Source organism: Drosophila virilis, chromosome 5 (genome assembly GCF_030788295.1).
Source record: "Drosophila virilis strain 15010-1051.87 chromosome 5, Dvir_AGI_RSII-ME, whole genome shotgun sequence".
NCBI classification, from domain to species: domain Eukaryota; kingdom Metazoa; phylum Arthropoda; class Insecta; order Diptera; family Drosophilidae; genus Drosophila; species Drosophila virilis.
Window position 1 is genome coordinate 9,780,138 of NC_091547.1, and position 18,935 is coordinate 9,799,072.

The window sequence follows — 18,935 nt, forward strand, 5'->3', positions numbered from 1 at the left end:
AAAAATCAATATAAAAGACAGAGACTACGAACTAGCGTTTGAAAAGCTAAAAGTACTCATAACATCCGACCCAATTTTAATATACCCTAACTTCGAAAAACCATTTTCATTAACTACAGACGCGAGTAATATGGCAATAGGGGCCGTCCTTTCGCAAGAGCATAAGCCTATATGCTATGCAAGTAGAACTCTCAACGAGCATGAGTTAAATTATTCAACGATTGAAAAAGAATTATTAGCAATCGTTTGGGCCACTAAATACTTTAGGTCCTATCTCTTTGGTCGACAATTTCAAATCCTTAGTGATCACAGACCACTCGTCTGGTTAAATAATATGAAAGAACCTAACATGAAATTACAAAGGTGGAAGATCAAGCTAAATGAGTTTGATTTCCAAATTAAATACGTCCCAGGAAAAGAAAATTATGTGGCAGATGCTCTGTCCAGAATTCAATTAAACGAAAACTTCTTAGGCGAAGATACAATTAGCACAAGAGCAACAATACATAGTGCTCAAGAAGACAACAGTAACCATTTACAAATCACAGAAAGACCACTTAATTATTATAATCGACAAATAGAATTTGAAAAAGGAACCGAGAACGAAACAAAAGTTACGAATTACTTTCACAAAACCAACATAAAAATTACGTACAAAGACATGACTAATACGCATGCCAAAGAATTAATAAAAGAATACTTATGCACAAAGAAAAGTGTGCTATACTTCCACAACGAAGCAGATTTTCCAATTTTTCAAGAAGCCTACTTAGAAATAATAAGTCCGAATAATTCAACAAAGGCAATGAAAACTAGTACAAAATTAATAGACCTTCAAACATACGCAGAATTCAAAGAATTAATATTAAAAAAGCACAAAGAATTATTACATCCAGGAATTGAAAAAACTATCAATTGGTTCAAAGAAACCCACTATTTCCCAGATTATCAAAATCTAATTCAAAATCTAATAAATGAATGTGAGATTTGCAACATCGCAAAAACAGAACACAGAGATACAAAATTAACTTTCGAAATAACTCCGGAAATCGCTAATATCCGAGAAAAATATGTAATGGATTTTTACATAGTAGGAGATAAACAATTTTTATCTTGCATTGATATCTATTCAAAATTTGCATCATTAATAGAAATAAAAAGTAGAGACTGGCTAGAAACCAAACGAGCTATATTACAAGTGTTCAACCAAATGGGTAAACCCATCGAAATAAAGGCAGACAAAGACTCAGCTTTTATGTGCACAGCTTTACAATTATGGCTAAAATCAGAAGCAGTAAATATTAATATAACCACTAGTAAAAACGGTATATCCGACGTAGAACGATTTCATAAGACAGTTAACGAAAAACTAAGAATCATTAACAGCGACTCAGACGTCGAAAATAAACTTACAAAATTTGAAACTATACTCTACACGTACAATCATAAAACAAAGCACAAAACGACTAACAGAACACCAGCGGACATATTCATATATGCAGGTACACCAGAGTATGACACTCAAGCTAATAAAGAAAAACTAATAAATAACCTCAACAAAAACCGAAGAAACTTTTAACAATTTAATTGAACAAAGTAAAGAATTCAATAACCTTATACAAATCGAATACCTAGTAGAAAAATTAAACAGAGAAATAAACGGCTTAAAAATAGCCAAACGCAGCAAAAGAGGTTTAGTTAACATAGTAGGAACAGCATATAAATACTTATTTGGAACATTAGATCAAGAAGACAAAGCAGAAATTGAACAAAAAATAAGCAACTTAGCAGAAAACAGCGTTCAGGTTAACGAATTAAATTACATAATAGAAGCTATAAACAAAGGAATAGAAATCATGAACGAACTAGATCAAGAGAAACAAAAAGGAAAGAAATTAGATATCCTTATATTTAACTTACAACACTTTACAGAATATATAGAAGACATTGAGATGGGAATGCAGCTCACAAGATTAGGAATTTTTAACCCAAAATTACTAAAACATGACTATTTGTTGCATGTTAATTCTGAGAAATTGTTGAATACAAAAACTTCCACTTGGTTTAAATCAGATACAAACGAAATACTGATAATATCCCATATTCCTCGAGAAATAATAAAAAGCCCGGTATTCGAAATAATTCCATACCCGGATGAAAATAATAATATTTTGACAGAAATAGCTCATGAAAAATATTTTACCCAAGATAAAAAAGTTTATAGCAGAGAAACAAAAAAATTAATTAATAATGAATGTTTAACAGGAATTTTAAACCAAATAACATCAGAATGTAGTTATACTAAAATTTTGCAAAATTTTCAAATCAACTACATAGAACCAAATATAATTTTAACTTGGAATTTACCAAAAACTATATTAAACCATAATTGTATAAATAACGAAATAACAATAGAAGGAAACAATATAATAAAAATCTTTAATTGTTCATTGCAAATTAATGAAATTTCAATTTCAAACAATATGTTAGATTATACTCAAAGCATTTACGTAAGCAATGATGTTATAAAATTAGAACCACTTTCGTTTGTACAAACGAAACAAATTATAAATGCACATACAAAATTTAACAATGTATTCCAGATAATTACAATAACCATATTTGTAATCATATTAATAAGTTTAACACTGTATTTGACATATAAGTTCAAAAGCATACCTAAGAAATTAATTATAAAATATAAAAAACCCAAAGTAGAAGAAACACCTACAATAATAGGAGATATACCAATTCTAAAAGAAGAAAATGTTACACTATATCCAAACTTAAACACCTGAGGACAGGCACTTTTCTAATGGTTGGGGGAGTGACATATCCATAGTCGCACCCACCCTTTAACATAACTTAGCACATAAGCATAAGCACAACTATAAACATTTCTAATATTGTAAACAAAGAGCCTGGTGATAACATCGACATTGGTCAAGATCAAACTGTCCCCCTTTGGTAGACATAAACAATTCACCCTAAATATCACGCCACTGTCAATGTTCCCATCAGAGTACTATCCCACGCATAATTGCTGACGCAGCTCAAACTTCACTCAATTTTGACTCAAACTCTCTCAAAGCGAAGTTTGCTAAGCGACCGCAACAGTTAGATAAATCAGTTCATATTCGGGAAGCAAATCTGAATGTACTCAACAAAAGTAGCCGTTAAGTGAAAATAATAAATTGAAATATATTTTTTTATAGTAACCTAACGTGCAAAACTTAATTATATATATATATATATATACATACATATATATAGAAAACTCAAAATGAATATGTAAACAACATTTGAGATTCTGTTTTTTAGGACAATTTGAGCAAAAAAAAAATAATAAGAAATACAACCAAAACATCAGCGTGAAAATTGTTATTTTTGCATAAAACCGCAGAACAAAGAAATGGCATTATATGCATTGTTTATATACACAACATGTTTGAATTTGATGCATGATGGTAACAAACAAAAACAAAAACAAAAAAAACGTAATAAAGATTGATATTGAAATGTTGAAACCCAAAAAAAAAAAACAAAAAAAAATATTATGTTTTTATTGGTAATTGGTGTGAAGTTGGGGCTTAAGTGGAAGTTCTGTTAAACAATTAAAATTAATTATGTTAACAATTCTCTCTATTTCTACAGATGTTAACCGGCTGTGGCGCTGCTTTAGAACGTGAATGTGTGTGTGCTTCTTTTACCTCAAATTATTTTAATAATATTTTTTATAGTTATTTACCTAACATATAAGTTATTAGTCAGGTCGATTGTGCTGTTGCACAATTGCTACCGTTATGTGCATAGTAGACGGTACTACCTGCGGCTATGTTAAGTTTTAATTCAGTATTAACATAGTTGGTTACTCACAGCGTTCTCGTTAACAGCGCGTTTAAGTGTTATTAAAAATTTTTTTTTCAAGTGTTGTTTATCGCGTTTAAACTTTTTTTTTAGGCGCTGTGATTAACCCAATTTCTTTAAGTGTATTTTTAAGACGAGTTTTTCAAGGCTGGTAAGAGTTTTTTTTTCAATTATTTCTAAGTTAGTTTGAGTTTTGATTTTGAATTAAATTAGCCAATTTTTATCTATTTTGTTAATATAGTTATTGAGTAACTAGTTTGTAATTATTTGTTCTTTTTTGTGTGTATGTATGTATGTCTCTTTGTAAGCTTTTCAGTACTGAACTGCCCAAAATTGCTCTACTCTATCGCCTCTGCCTACTGCCAAATGGTTGCCCGGTAGTTATAAACGCTCTATAGATATATACACATATATATATTTTATATTTTTCTTTTCTACTGCCTCACTTTAGCTAAAGACTCTCATATCATCAACTTCATTCCTATCAACCGTTTCGTTTGTTTTTGTTTTAGTTTGCTTTCTTTTTAAAACTTGGGATACAACTATTAACCTATTCTCTTTCTCTGTTATCCTGTTGTAGAGAACACCTGGACGCTGGCTGTGAAGTCGGTTACCTCGCTAAATAATATTGCCTCAACGTTGCAGCATGCCGCGGAAGCGTCGCCGCTGGCCAGCTCGCAGCACATTTGTCCCCGCTGCGACAAGGCCTACACGTACAAAAAGAATCTGTGGCGACACCTGCGCTTCGAGTGCGGCAGATTGCCAACGGAGAAGTGTCAACATTGCCACTATGTGGCACGCTACAAGCACAGCCTCAACATGCACATGAAGACGCAGCATCCGGATCAGACAGCGAGCGGTGTGGCACGCGGTCTCTTTGAGGCCCAAACGCGCGGCAAGTTGGTCTAAAAGGACACGCTGTTTGTGCTCTGATCTCAGTCATATGTGTGTCTCTCTCTCTGTATATAGAGAGATATTCTATATAGATATTTGCGTGTGTTAGCAGCAGGTAAGTTAAAATCTAAGTCGCAGCCATTGTGTATATCAAAAGTCAATACGAAAATTTAAATTTGCCTTCTTTAAAAGAAATATAAAATACATATCAACGAATATTGTTAATAAAAACTGCCTTTTGTAACAAAATTGAAATGTGTCATTATTGAATTTCTTTAGAGCATAAGCAGCATTTCATAATATTTATTTAGGGGCACGGTTTTTAAATAATTATTAAAATATTTTTGTTCTTTTGTTATGTTCATTTTATTGTTTTTGTTTTTTATACATATTTTTTCTGGCTTTGGTGTTTAATTTTATATATAAATATATATATACAGCCGCACACAAAGTTTATGTATAAATTTATAAATATGTATAATATTTAATTAATTTAAGCAGCGATAATTTGTTTGCTTGTTTTTATATCAAATTGTAAAAAAAAAAAATAACAAAAAGAAGAAAAATGAAAACTTAACCCAAGACAGGACACGTTTTTGAGCTGAGCAAAAAAGAAACAGAGTAAAGAGAGTATGTGTGTATGTGTTTGTACTACGCCTAAGAAGTGGTAAAAGACAATAAATTTGTGCTCCACACAAACAACAATTAATAATGCAAATCTTTTTGCCGCCATGCCCACCCCCCTTTCTGTTCCCCGTTTCCTTCAATATGTTTTCACAGCAGCCAAACAGGACAAGTCGGAACAAACTGAGGGCACACCCGATGAATTCGAACTGGACGATTGCCTGCTGGAGAGCAACGATATTGTCATCACACAGAACAAGGATGGTTTTGTGCTGCACGTCAAGAAGCTGGGCAACATCACAGCTGCCAAGCTGGGCACCACCGAAGAGGACCAAACGGCGGCGGTCACCGTCACCGGACCCGCTGGACAGCCGACCCAAACGATCACCGAGCTGCTCAGCGCGGCGGCGCACAGCACGGATGTGAAGCCCACGTTGACCACATTGACGAACACGCCCATCAAGTTGCCCTCATCAGAATGCGGTAAGTTAAACCTTAACTAAATACAATATATAATATGACAAACGACTTTATTAAAAGCCTCATTTTTGGTGGATAACTATAAATTAAGTTAATTTCAAAGTTATATAAATGAGTTCGAGATATAGATTTAGATTATTTAATAGAACATTTATTATATTAGAAAATGTTGGGCTTGGGCTATGCTTGAACCTCCATTCACACTGCTTAGTGGATAAAATGTTAAATTTAGAAAGTTCCAGAGATCATATGAATTGAATTCTAAGGTTAAATAAGCTAAGCATCGAGAGAAATTAATGATAGGCTAAAGTAATAAATATCTATTGGTCAATTTGTTACCTCATACTAATAAGAAGATATATATTAATTTGCAGAGCTTATCAACATCAAGAAAATCATACCATCAACAACTACATTGGCGACGCATAGCAGCAGCAGCAGCGGTGGCACAACCACCATAATACATCCGCACCACATTATACAACACGTAACGCAGGAGACGCAACAGCAGCAGCAGCAGCAGCAAACACCCCAGCAACATCATCCTCATCATCATCAGCAGCAACAGCAGCAGCAGCAACAACAACAACAACAGCAGCAGCAGTTGCATATTGAGGAAGTGCCACAAAGCTCGCATCATCATCATCAGCAGCAGCACCACCAACAGCACCAGCAACAGCTGCATCAAGGCGCACAGCAAGTACAAAGCATAATAACATCCCATACGGGCCAGACCATCAATTTGGTGGGTCTGCGCAATGTTCAAATTGGCGAACAGAAGCCGAACATTGCCTCGCGCATACGATATTCGCGTGGCAAGATAATTGCGCCGACCGTTAGCAATTTGCAGATTGTGGAAACACACGAGGCCATACCGCATCAGCACCATGAGCTGGCCGATGGCACAAAGTATGAGATTAGCGAAATAGATCTGAACAATCCGAATGCATCGGCGGCAATAATCAGCGATCTGGTCAAGTATGCTGAGATTGATGATATCGAGCTGCCGGATGGTACCAAAATTGGCATTGGCTTTGCACCCTCCGAGATCACCGAGCACATGCAGACAACGGCGGGCGAGACGCACATAACCACCATTGAGCATGAGTCGCAGGAGCTGCAGGTGCATCAGCATGAACAGCAGCCGCAAACGCATCACATACATGCCTCCCAGCTGCAGACGCATCACATACATCCGGCGACGGTGGTGCAGCAGCAGCAGGAGCAGGAGCTGGAGCATCAACAGCAGCAGGAGCATCATCACATCCAGCTGCAGGCGGAGGATGATGACGGTGTCGAGACCATAATACCCGAAGAGCTGGGCGTACATGATTCGAGCAAGAGTTATACCATTTTGACCACACGGCCCATGAAAGAGGAATCGGATGCTGGCGGCGATCCCAGTGGCATGACCTATGAGCTGTCGTTGAGCGACTCCTCATTGGGTCCCTGCGACGATCCCGAATCGCGTTACGTTTGTCGGCATTGTGGCAAAAAGTATCGCTGGAAATCGACGTTGCGCCGTCATGAGAATGTCGAGTGCGGCGGCAAGGAGCCGTGTCATCCATGTCCCTACTGCACCTACAAGGCCAAACAGCGCGGCAATCTGGGCGTGCATGTGCGCAAACATCATCCCGAGAAGCCGCAGCTGGAGAGCAAGCGCGGACGCAAGATCTAAGAAGGGGGCGTGAGTACCACACAAAGAACAGTAGCAACAAAAAATACCAGTTTTCATTATTCTTCTACATCTGAACTATATATATGCTTTATCATATATATATATATATATATATATATATATATATATACCATTTATTATGTATTTTTGATTTTTCTCGAGCCTCAATTTTGATAATTGATGCGATTTGCTTAGTTGTTGATTATTTGCTTAAGTTCAAACTTAACTTTTAATATCGTGTATGTTTTTATCATGGCAAAAACATGAAAAACAAAAAAAAAACCCATTTCATAATTTTCAAAATCTATCTTTTTGTTCGGGCTTTAATTGATGTCTTCACGTATAATTTTCATTATGATTGCCGTAATTTCAAAAATTACATTTATTTTGTGTTGCCGCAGAAGAAAAAATAATTAAAAATGAAAAATACAAAAAAAAAAAATAATAATAATATACCAGAAATCATGTGCAAGTATTTTCATGGAAATAACAAAACAGAAATATTGTTAACCCAAATGAAAAAATATTTAAAGAAAAAAACACAAAACTTTATAGTTTAGAATTGAGTAGGTTAAATTTTAAATACATTTCAAATATAAATTAAACGCATAACATCTAAATGTCTTCGCAGAAAGTACAGTACCTAGCAAATCTATAAATATGTGTAAAAAAAAAAGAAGGAACGGAAAGTAAACAAAACAAACTTAAAGGGGAGCTCTAGGTATTTAAGATAAATACAAAAACAATGTTAAAGTGCACAGTGTGTTTTGTTTACATATATACATTTAAAACAATTTCACAAAAAAATATGTTAGTTGCAAAACACACAAAAAACAAAAAAAAAATATTATTACAAACAAATATTGTCTGGATTGGAGGCTTATCGTATTCATAAAGTTGTCACATGTTGTTTTTACAGTTCACAAAAAATGATTAAATAAATAAAAAAAAAAAATACAAAAGTAGTGAAAAAAAAATATTTTACATAAAATTGACGCAAAATTTTGAACAACAACAAAAACCCTTTAACTATTGAGTGTACTACGGTAGTTGCAATCGAAGCAGCCGCAACCAAATTGAAAAAAAAAACTTTAATTACATAAAAACAAAAACAAAACTTAGTAAAATTGATTGTACTATATGACACATTTAAGCCACAAAACTTCGTAGCATATATTTTCGCGTATCAAAAAATATTCAATTTAATTCAAGAATTTTACAAAATTTACAAGTAAAAAGAAAAAAAAGCAAACAAAAAAATTGTATGTACAACATTTTAATTCATTGCTAAACATTTATTATGTATACATATAATAATATATAGAAATTATATATTTTGAAAATAGTTGTAACAATAAACGTAAACAATAAATTTAAAAAAAAAAATTGTCCATTTGTTGCTTTATTTAATCAAACAATTATTTAATGCGAACATTACTAATATATTTCTCTTTTTTACAGGTAGACGTTGCAGCGCGCCAGCAGCAAGCCGTTTTTTTCAAACACAACTATAAAATACCCTGTTCTTTAGTCGACATTTCCATTAATATATTTCTCTTTTTTCTAGGTAACTGCAAGGAAACTGTGGAAAACTGCCGGATGCAACAAACAAAATAATGTTTGCATATTACCTAAAGAAATGTGACGAACAGCTATGAAAGCAAGCTCTAACTATATAAGTACCTACATCTTAAGTAATTGTTTTCTGTATATGCCACTAAAAAAAAAAAAAAAAAACAAAAATAATAATAACCAGCAATTGCCAAACCTCTTCCCCGCCCGTGTGTGTGTGTGTGTGTGTGTGTGTGTGTGTGTGTGTGTGTGTGTGTGTGTGTGTGTGTGTGTGTGTGTGTGTTGTGTTTCCAGCTGCTACGTGCAACACAATATTTAAAAACAAAAACCAAACAATTCAATGCCCAACGTTTAACTTAATTTTTGTAACCTTTGCAGATATATTCATAAGAAAGTCATTACTACTTATAATTAATATATATATTATATTCATGACTGATAGGATTCAGGTTGAGTCCATTTATCTGCTTGTCTATTTTCAGTCACTACAGTCACATTCAAATTAGCCTGTATCTTAGTTATCAAATTATTATATAGTATATAATAGAATTTAAAAGCTTAAAGGAAAAGTTATTTGAAAGGTCCATTTGTCTGCTTTTATAATACACTTGTTACCTAGACTACCCAGTACAGGCAGAATAGGATCTATTTACTGAATATCACATAGTTCTTATAACATCTAAATTCAAGTTCGTAAATTTGTCTGCTTTTATAATACAAAACTAGCCATAGATTGTATAGGTAGAAAGCAAATCAGATTTTCATTTGAATATCACATAAACTTGATTTTCCTATAAAATATATCTGCCAGGGTTTTATATATGTCTACGGCATATCTTAGCTAGCTGTTCCTCGTTATTATAATCTATATATATATTTTTTTTTAATTTTTAAAAATTAATAAATATGTTTATACACCCTGCACTAATTGGCTCTCAATGAAAGCGTTTTTTGTTTACCTTGTTTGTGCACACATACTTATGTATGTATGTATTTAAATACATGTATTTGCATACACATGTCTGTATGTATATAGCGAAGCAACATTATTATTTTATTATTTTTGTACATATCTATATGTTATATTGTTTATGTGTATTTGCAAATTCACGCTCTAATTTTTAATGCTTTTTAAAACAAATATTTTTTAGGCTTTGCCGCTTCACTAATATATAATAATTATATATATATATATATATATATATATATATATATATTTTTTTTTTGTTTTGATAATTGCTTTAATGTTTGTTGTGCTCATCTAACATTTTTTGTATCACTAATTTTCCATGCATCGATATTTTAGTTTTTCTTTTTGCCCTTTATTTTTGGCACTGGTTTAACCGAACCGTTTGTTTACCCGGCCCCCACCTCTCTATACATCCGTTAACCGTTTATTGTTAAGTTTTGTTACGAATTTTCCCATTTTTTTTCCTATTTGTTTTTTTTTTCATGTTCGGTTAATTTAACTTTTGCGTTGCATTGTGTCCAGTCTCAAAAGTAATGCTATTGATTTTCGTTCTTCTTTTCTTTTGTTTTTTTTTCTTTTCTCGTTTTATTTTCATATGTTGTATGGCTGACCAACCCTCTCTTCACACAAAAACCAACAACAACAACCACAACAACTACAACATATATGCACCTACAACAAATACACAAAATAAAATGTTAAAAAAAAAAAAACAAAATCCAATATAAAAACGAAAACAAAAACCAGATTTGAGTATTACGCGCATTGCGGGACTCACCTGGAACGAGTGGAACGCTCGCCTGGCCATGCCGCTGGTAACGCTGCGCGAGGGCGTCCAGCCCTTGGTCTTTCCCACCGATCTGTCGGTGGACAAGCAGCTAAGCTTGGCTGGCATTAAGGGCGCCGCCGCCGCGGATGCTATTGAACGGAAAACGCCCACGGATAGCATTCGTTTAAAAATCGAGCCGGGCACCACGTCAACGCCGTGCAACACTAGCGAAAAGCAGCACAAAATCTATCCCGGCGGTGGCAAGCTGAAGCACCTATCCGAAGAGGAGGCCACGGCGCTGATGCTCAAGGCCGTTGCAGAGAAACAGGCGGCGGCAGCAGCGGGCAACAACAGCGCCGATCTGAGCTATGGCGAGGAGAATCTGAGCTCTGTTGGCGGCAATGGCAACAGCAGCAGCAGCGATTATCCCATCACGCTGACCGGTGCCGTATCCCTGGCCGATGTCGGACCGGCCGGACTATGCCATATCAATATATTGAATAGCATCAGCGCCATGAACAATCTCATCAGCGGTAGCACAGCAGGAGCTGGCAGCAGCACGGGCGCTGGCAGTGGCAGCAGTGCTGGCAATCTGAGCGTCACATTGAGCGCCGTCGGAGCCGGCGGTGGCGGCGGCGGCAGCAGCAGCAACAATAGCTCCCTGGCTGGCGCTGACAACGGTGCTGGACACCCATGTCCCGTTTGCGGACGCGTATATAAGCTGAAATCATCGCTGCGGAATCATCAGAAATGGGAATGCGGCAAGGAGCCGCAATTCCAGTGCCCCTTCTGCGTCTATCGTGCCAAGCAAAAGATGCACATTGGCCGCCACATGGAGCGCATGCACAAGGAGAAATTCAAGCTGGAGGATGACAAGAGTTTCATCAGCGGCATCATCAACGCCAGCGGCGGCGCCTCCAGTGTCAGCGGCATGGACGCTGATTCTGCCGTTGGCAGCGCTGCGGCTGCGGTGGCAGCAGCTGCTGCGGCCGCGGCGCTAGCTAATGCGCCGGAGCTGCACACGCATTTCTCATGAGTGAGAAATTTGGCAAATGGAAAACGCATTGGGAAATGGATTTGTGTATAAAGCGTTGAAGTTGGATAGAGACACACAGTTATTAAATGGAAAAACTAAATATCAGGGATTACAGAAACAAAACAAGCAAGAAATAATGAAATTACATAAAAAAGAAAAAAAAAAGCACACACATTGGTGTGTGTATTTGTGTGTGTGTGTGTGTGTGACGGTAGTCAAACAATAACAACAACAACAAGAACATAACAACACACCTAGCTCGGGGTTTCTTTTATGGAATACGGAATCAGTGTGCCAAATTAATATTAAAAACAAAAACTAAAAAAACAACAAAAGTTAAAGAAAACCTAACAAAGCAAAAAAAGATAATAATTAATAAGAATGCCTGGAAAATTGTAAAAATTTTCGAAACGAAAACAAAAACAAAAGACAAACAAAACAATTTGTTGCAAAGCACAAACAAAACAAAACAAATTTAGCCATTTTATTTTTTTGCATAAAACATATTTTTTTGTTATTGTTATTAATTTTTTAACAAAAAAAAAAAGTCAAGTGCACAAGCAAAAATCTTTTTTGAAAAAATATTTTTGTTACATTAAACAGCAAAGTGATCAGTAAAATGATTTTACACACAAAAAACACAATTAAAAACCGCATTCCACAAGTTACAAAACACAAACAAACAAAAAAAAAAAAAAAACAACAACAAAAACAAATAAAAGACACATATTGTACAATGAAACATTAAATTAGTTAGCTAAGACTTAGGTTTAGTTGAGATATATAATATATATATATACAAAAACTAGGGTTTAGTGCGAACGCGGTGCGAGCAGTCAACTCAGTGGATAGTCTTTTTTATATAAAGCTTTTCGAACTCAGAGCATATTAAGATATTAGTTAAAGGAAACAAACACAAAAAAAAACGAAACTTTAAAGAGCTATAGAGCATTAGATATTCACATAAACATTTCAGTGCCAAAACCAACTATAAAGAAGATACCTAAAACAAATAGTTAACAAACAGTACAGTTACAGTTACAATTCATAAAACATAAACAACAACAACAAGTTACCTCAGATAAACAAAAACAACAACAACAACAAAATGCGTATTGCTAACAACAATATATTAGTCTAATGGCTTTAAACTATGCTCAAAAATTGCTTAGGTGTTTTTTTTTTTTTAAATACAGTTTAGTCAAGCAAAAGTGAAAAGAGAAACTTAAAGACAAGTTTAAAAGTGCCTTTTGAAATTGAAAATATATTTATAATAACAAAAAAAAAAAAATACGAAAAATAATAATCAACAAAATCTAACACTTAAAAGCCATATCAGTTAGTTGTAAGCTGTATCTTAGGTCAAGTCAGCTAACAAGTGTGTCAAGTATAAAATTATTATTAAAACTATATTTTATTTTTTATTTTTTTTTTTTTGCGAGACCACATGATACACATTTAAACTCAGGTACTTAGTTTTGTGTTTCACAATTAGGCAGGAAACCAAGTTAAAACAGGCACGCGCGTAGCTGAGCTACGTCGGGGGTTTAGCCCAAGACAAGTTGAAAACAAAATAAATAATAATGACATTTTAAAATATTTAACAACTACAAGCAAACAAAAACACCGCCACAATACGTCACATGCACTTATTTATTTTTAATATTTATAAAAATATATATATATATACAAATATATATATATTAAAATTATATATTATAATTTGTACGTTCTTTTTTGCTAGTAAAGCGTAATTTATTTTTAGTTTTCATTTTACAACTTTATAACCTATTAAAAAACAAAAACAAACAAACAAACTACAAAAAGCAAATACATTCCATAGATGATTTTATAAACAATTAAGCTTAAACAATATAAAAACAAAAAACAAAACACAAGAAAAAAAAACAACTGCAAACATTCACAGCAACAGCGAAAAAAAAAACACACACACACATTGCCAGTCAAACTGTGCACTGAAAAACTAATATATAGAATGAATTAAATTTACAACAAATAAATCTCGAATTGTAATTATATATTTTGCTAATTTTCTGCTAAGAAATTTAAAAACAAAAAGAAAATACAACCAATTGGTTATATTCAAGCGGTGTTGGGGCTAAGTTTAGCGCTTCTTTATAAAATGAAGAATAAAAAATTAAGCAATAATTTTAAAAGAAAACAAAAACGCAACAGTTTAGGCAAAGGGAAAATTCAAAATTTTCTATAAAACAAAAACAAAAAAAAAAAACATAAATAATTGATATATACTTCAAGTTAAACAATATTGTTGAACAATTTTTGGTTAAAAACTGGCACACAAAAATGTTGATACACATTTAAAAATTAAATAAATAAAATGTAATATTTTATGTTAATGAAGCAAACACTTAATAAGAACACAAATACTCATTACCAATAAAAGAAAGTATAATAACGGTTCTATATAGTTAACACTATATATACATATATGTATCTAAATACATAATATTATCTATTATATTACCCTATATTTAATTTTTTCAATGCGTCGTTTGTAAACAGTTTTGTAAATTGATATATACATAATATATATATATATATATATATATATATTAAAAAAAAAAAAAAAAAAAGAATACAATCAATGTGAGAAATATACAAGTTCATGTAATAAAACGCAAAAAGACAGAAACTTGTTTGTTATGCTGCGTTTAAATTATTCTGTTATTTATATGACTATTATTATTAATATTTTTATTATTATTATTACGATTATTATTATCAACACATTTATTTTATTTGATTTTCTTATGCAGCCCTTAGTTTATGTAGCGTACTGCTAGTAAGTATTCTTATTTATTTATTTCATAACATTTATATTTTCTTTAAAAATAAAACCAATTCATAAGATAGTTCAACTGAAAACAATATAAATAGGGCACATATTTAGGCACACATACGCAAAAAAAAAAAGAAGAAAAGAATAAACATTTATAGGTCACATTTAATACCCTGTTTACTTGTAACTCTCACTAATATGTGCTTATTTTGTATATGCGTTTTTTACAGATGACAATGGACAGCTGGACTCAGGCGAATCTCGTATACGTGTGCGCAATTGGCTCATGTTGGCGGATCAGTCGATCATAGACAAGACTAGCGACGAGTCTACAGGTATTTAAACCAGTTTTCCAGTCTATATAATATACCTTTTGATTTATATTTATACATATATTATGATCATTTTTTTTATCAACTTATAGAAGCCTTGCAGAGTGTATTAAAAATAACGTATCCCCTATAAACTAATTAATTCCGATTGTATAGTTTCTATGAATATGTCATGTCCCTTTGTTTATCTGTTTTTCTGTCTATGCTGGGAATCGATTTCGATAGATAACATTTAAAACCGTGGAGCTGGATGCTTTCTATATATAAATAAAAAGATTACTTCTTTAATAAAAAATGACTTATACTAAAGACGAAAATCGAAATTAATAAAAAATATATATATTCCTAAAATCATAAAAAGGGAATCTGAGGTCCTACAATTATGGAAACATGCGTTTCGAACTATTTCAAAAAGTTCTCTGATTCTTTATTATCATTTTTTTTTGTTTACAAACTCTGCTAGGTTATTTAATCTTCGGCTTGCCGCTGTCCATCCATTAAGTTGTTCTTGTTATTTTCCAGTATTTTTTTTTTTTGCTGAATAATGTTTCGTTTTCTTTTTACAGTCTTAATTTTGCATTACAATTTACATTTTGTTTTGTAACGGCCACACTGCGGCAAATACACATATCATTTTGTTTTACAAAATTATTTTTCACACATATCTTCAAAATAATAAAAAACTAACCTAACATTTCCCTAATACAATTTCTATTTTCATGCGCCAAAAAAAAAAAAAAATCAAAATTATAACAAATCCAAAAACCATTGCTAACACTTTCCAAAAAAAAAAAAAAAAACTAACATAACTAAAAAAAACAAAAAAAAAAAAAAGATAAACTAACTCCGAGCAAAAAGCCAAACATAAGCGCTATTAAAAGCACTAACAATGCCAATGCAAATCCAGCCACGACACCCGCAACAATCAGCACAACGCCGCAGGCGACGAGAACGCTCAACAACAACAGCAACAGCAACAACACAAACAACAATAGCAACAACAACAATGTTGTTGCCGAAAAGACAAGCGGCAGCTGTTTACCTGTGCTGGATCCAAAGACGCAAACGGTGACTCGAATTGGCAGCATCGGACGCACAACAATTGCGTGCATCACGCCGGCCAGCCTGAAGAATAGCGCAAGTAACTGCAATGTGGATGCCGCATCGGCTGCGGCGCTGGCCGCTGCAGGCGTTGAGCTGGACAGCATTGATGATTCGATGACCGAGGTGATAGTGAAGATTGAGAATCCAGAGAATGTGTCGCTCAATGGCGACGAGGCTGTGTGCAATGAGGCTATCGATGATGAGAATACATTCGATTATGATCTGAAGATGGCCAGTCCACTGTCCTGGACTTATGATGCGGTCAAGATTGAGAACGAGGAGTTCGAAGATAGCTATTTAATGGATAACGATGATGACGATGACGATCTGTTGACCACCGCAGCGGCCACACAGAAGCACGCCAAGCAATCAAACGAGAAGCAAAGAAACGGCAGCAGCAGCAACAACAACAACAGCAGCAGTAACAAGATTGTGCTCAGCACACAGCAACAGCAGCAACTGTTACTGGAGCAGCAGCAACACTTGCAGCATCTGCAGCTGCAGCCCACCAGCCAATCGCTGCAGATCAAGCTGCCCGCCATACCGGCGACCATAACTACAATCGCAGCACCACAAAAACAGCCGATAGCCAGCACCAGCGGTGGTGCAAATATAACCACCGCCAATTCGACGCTGCTCTCCAGTAAGCTGGGCCTCAATATGGACGCACAGAATCTGAATTTGCACTGGTCGCACACGGATGACAATCGCTATCGGATTCTGGTGCAGAACAAGCGCATGCGCAAGGAGTCGCTGGAGCATTCGGCGGATATGATCTATAATGCGGACATTGAGAAGCCGTGGGTGTGCCGCAACTGCAATCGCACCTACAAATGGAAGAACAGCCTCAAGTGTCATCTGAAGAACGAGTGCGGCTTGCCGCCCCGCTACTTCTGCAGCAAGATGTGCGGCTATGCGACGAATGTGCACAGCAATCTGAAGCGTCATCTCAATACCAAGTGTCGTGATCGCGAGAAGGAGGAGGAGGAGAAGGAAAAGGAGAAGGAGAAGGAGCGAAAGCTGGCACCAGCTCCAGTCAATGCAATGGCCAACAGCAGCAGCAATACTGTCAGCGGCAACAACAATGCCAACAGCAGCAGCAACAACAACAACAACAACAGCAGCAACAGCAACAGCAGCACCTACACACTGGTCTTTCAAAATGAATAGAGGCTTGATGCAGACAAAAAAAAATGTTGTACAAATAAGCTATGGGAACTGACAACTGGGTAAATGGTAATTGCAGCTGGTGGCATGCAACAAGCAACAACCAGAACTTAACTTAGTATAAATTAAGTTTTTTTGTTGCAATATATTTTTTTTATTTTTGTTTCTAATAAGCACGTGTGCAATGTTTGTTGCTGCCACTACCAAAAAATAGGCAGCACAGAATCTGTCATTAGTCGTTCCTTTTTTTTTATAATATAATAAACTATAATGGGCATCTTTTTCGAACCAACTGTTTTGTTGCATGCCCCACGCACGCTGTGCCATGCAAGTTGCAAGGGAACCCAAAATGAAAAAAAAAAATACACAATTTAATTAAAAAAGACAAAAATTAGTTTTAGTTGGCAATACAAACGTTAATTTTTGTATTGTTTTAGCGAATTCTCAAAAGAAAAACTAACAAAAAAAAAAAAAAAAAAAAAAAAATTCAAAAAAAAGAAAGAAAGCAAGAAATGTGTAAATTTTTTTCCGAGAAAAATCTCACACAAAACGCAAGAAATTATATAACTAGTCACTGCAAAAATTATTTAAGTGTGCTATATAACATAAACAAAACTTAAAACAAAAGATTTTTGTATTAATGATTAATTTTAAATAAAACTAAAACAAACCAAAAATCATATGCATGGCATGAACACGCGCCCTCCCCAAACAAAATACGAACATACCAAAAACCAAAAGAAAACAAATTTTGTGACACTCACACTTACATAAATACATAGTACATAAATATATGTGTGTACATTTGAAAGAAAAACCATCTACAATTTGGTTTTCACTTAGTTGCAATCGAATTTTTCTCATACATTCCATCTTTTGGTTAGAAACATTTTGAACTACAACCAATTTTTGGGCATTACCTATGTTAGAATTGCTTTATATATACATATATATATATATATATATATATATATATATATATATATATACATATATGATAATGAGAACAAGTTCTAGTCAAAACAAAAAGATATGATTATATTATAATAATAATACGTATTAATAATAAATAATATCTATACAAATAATTTGAAAATTAGACAAAAATTATTATGATTAATTCTAAAATAATGTTTTAATTTTTAATTTCAAAATATCAGCGAATGCTTTTCTAAAAATGTCGAACAAAAAAAAAGTACAGAAATTGTTAGATTTAAAAAAAGAAAAACAAAAACAACAACAACAACAACAACAACCACAACTAAACCCGGCCATACAAAAATGTAACACACAATTTTCATATGTAAAAAGCAAAAGAAAATTTAAATTGGCTGCAAAAAAATCTCAAACATATAATAAACTACATCTAAGACCCAACACACACACACACACACAGACGAACACACACACACACAGACGAACCCACACACAAGTACACAAACACATACACACATGCAAAATGCGAACAAATTCTACAATTATTATGTATTCCATATGAAATGAATATATCGTAATTATTGCCGGCTATATGTATTAAATAAAAATTCGAAATACAATTAAAAGCAAATGTCGAAACAAAAAATAACCAAAAACCAAAGTTGTATTTATTTTAATTGTAAAA

The 18,935-nt window shown here is 34.0% G+C and overlaps 1 protein-coding gene across 17 annotated transcripts in view; it reads left to right on the forward strand.

The window, feature by feature from the left end:
- Nucleotides 1-18,935, forward strand: part of lola (longitudinals lacking) — an 82,769-nt gene that overhangs the window by 42,242 nt on the left and 21,592 nt on the right. For 4 of the 17 annotated variants that reach the window (XM_070209551.1, XM_002050521.4, XM_032436089.2 and 1 more), the window contains exons 6-7: nucleotides 5,542-5,868; nucleotides 6,240-8,696. The exons of 7 other annotated variants lie outside the window; for them this stretch is intronic. In XM_070209551.1, coding sequence (XP_070065652.1) covers nucleotides 5,542-5,868; nucleotides 6,240-7,543 — 1,631 coding nt within the window. In that variant the 3' untranslated portion in view covers nucleotides 7,544-8,696. Of the gene's footprint in view, nucleotides 1-4,447; nucleotides 4,792-5,541; nucleotides 5,869-6,239; nucleotides 8,697-10,832; nucleotides 13,861-14,941; nucleotides 15,047-15,609; nucleotides 15,738-15,878; nucleotides 17,424-18,935 lie in introns of those variants that run through there. 6 more of the 17 variants (XM_032436093.2, XM_032436092.2, XM_032436109.2 and 3 more) reach the window with 6 other exon arrangements.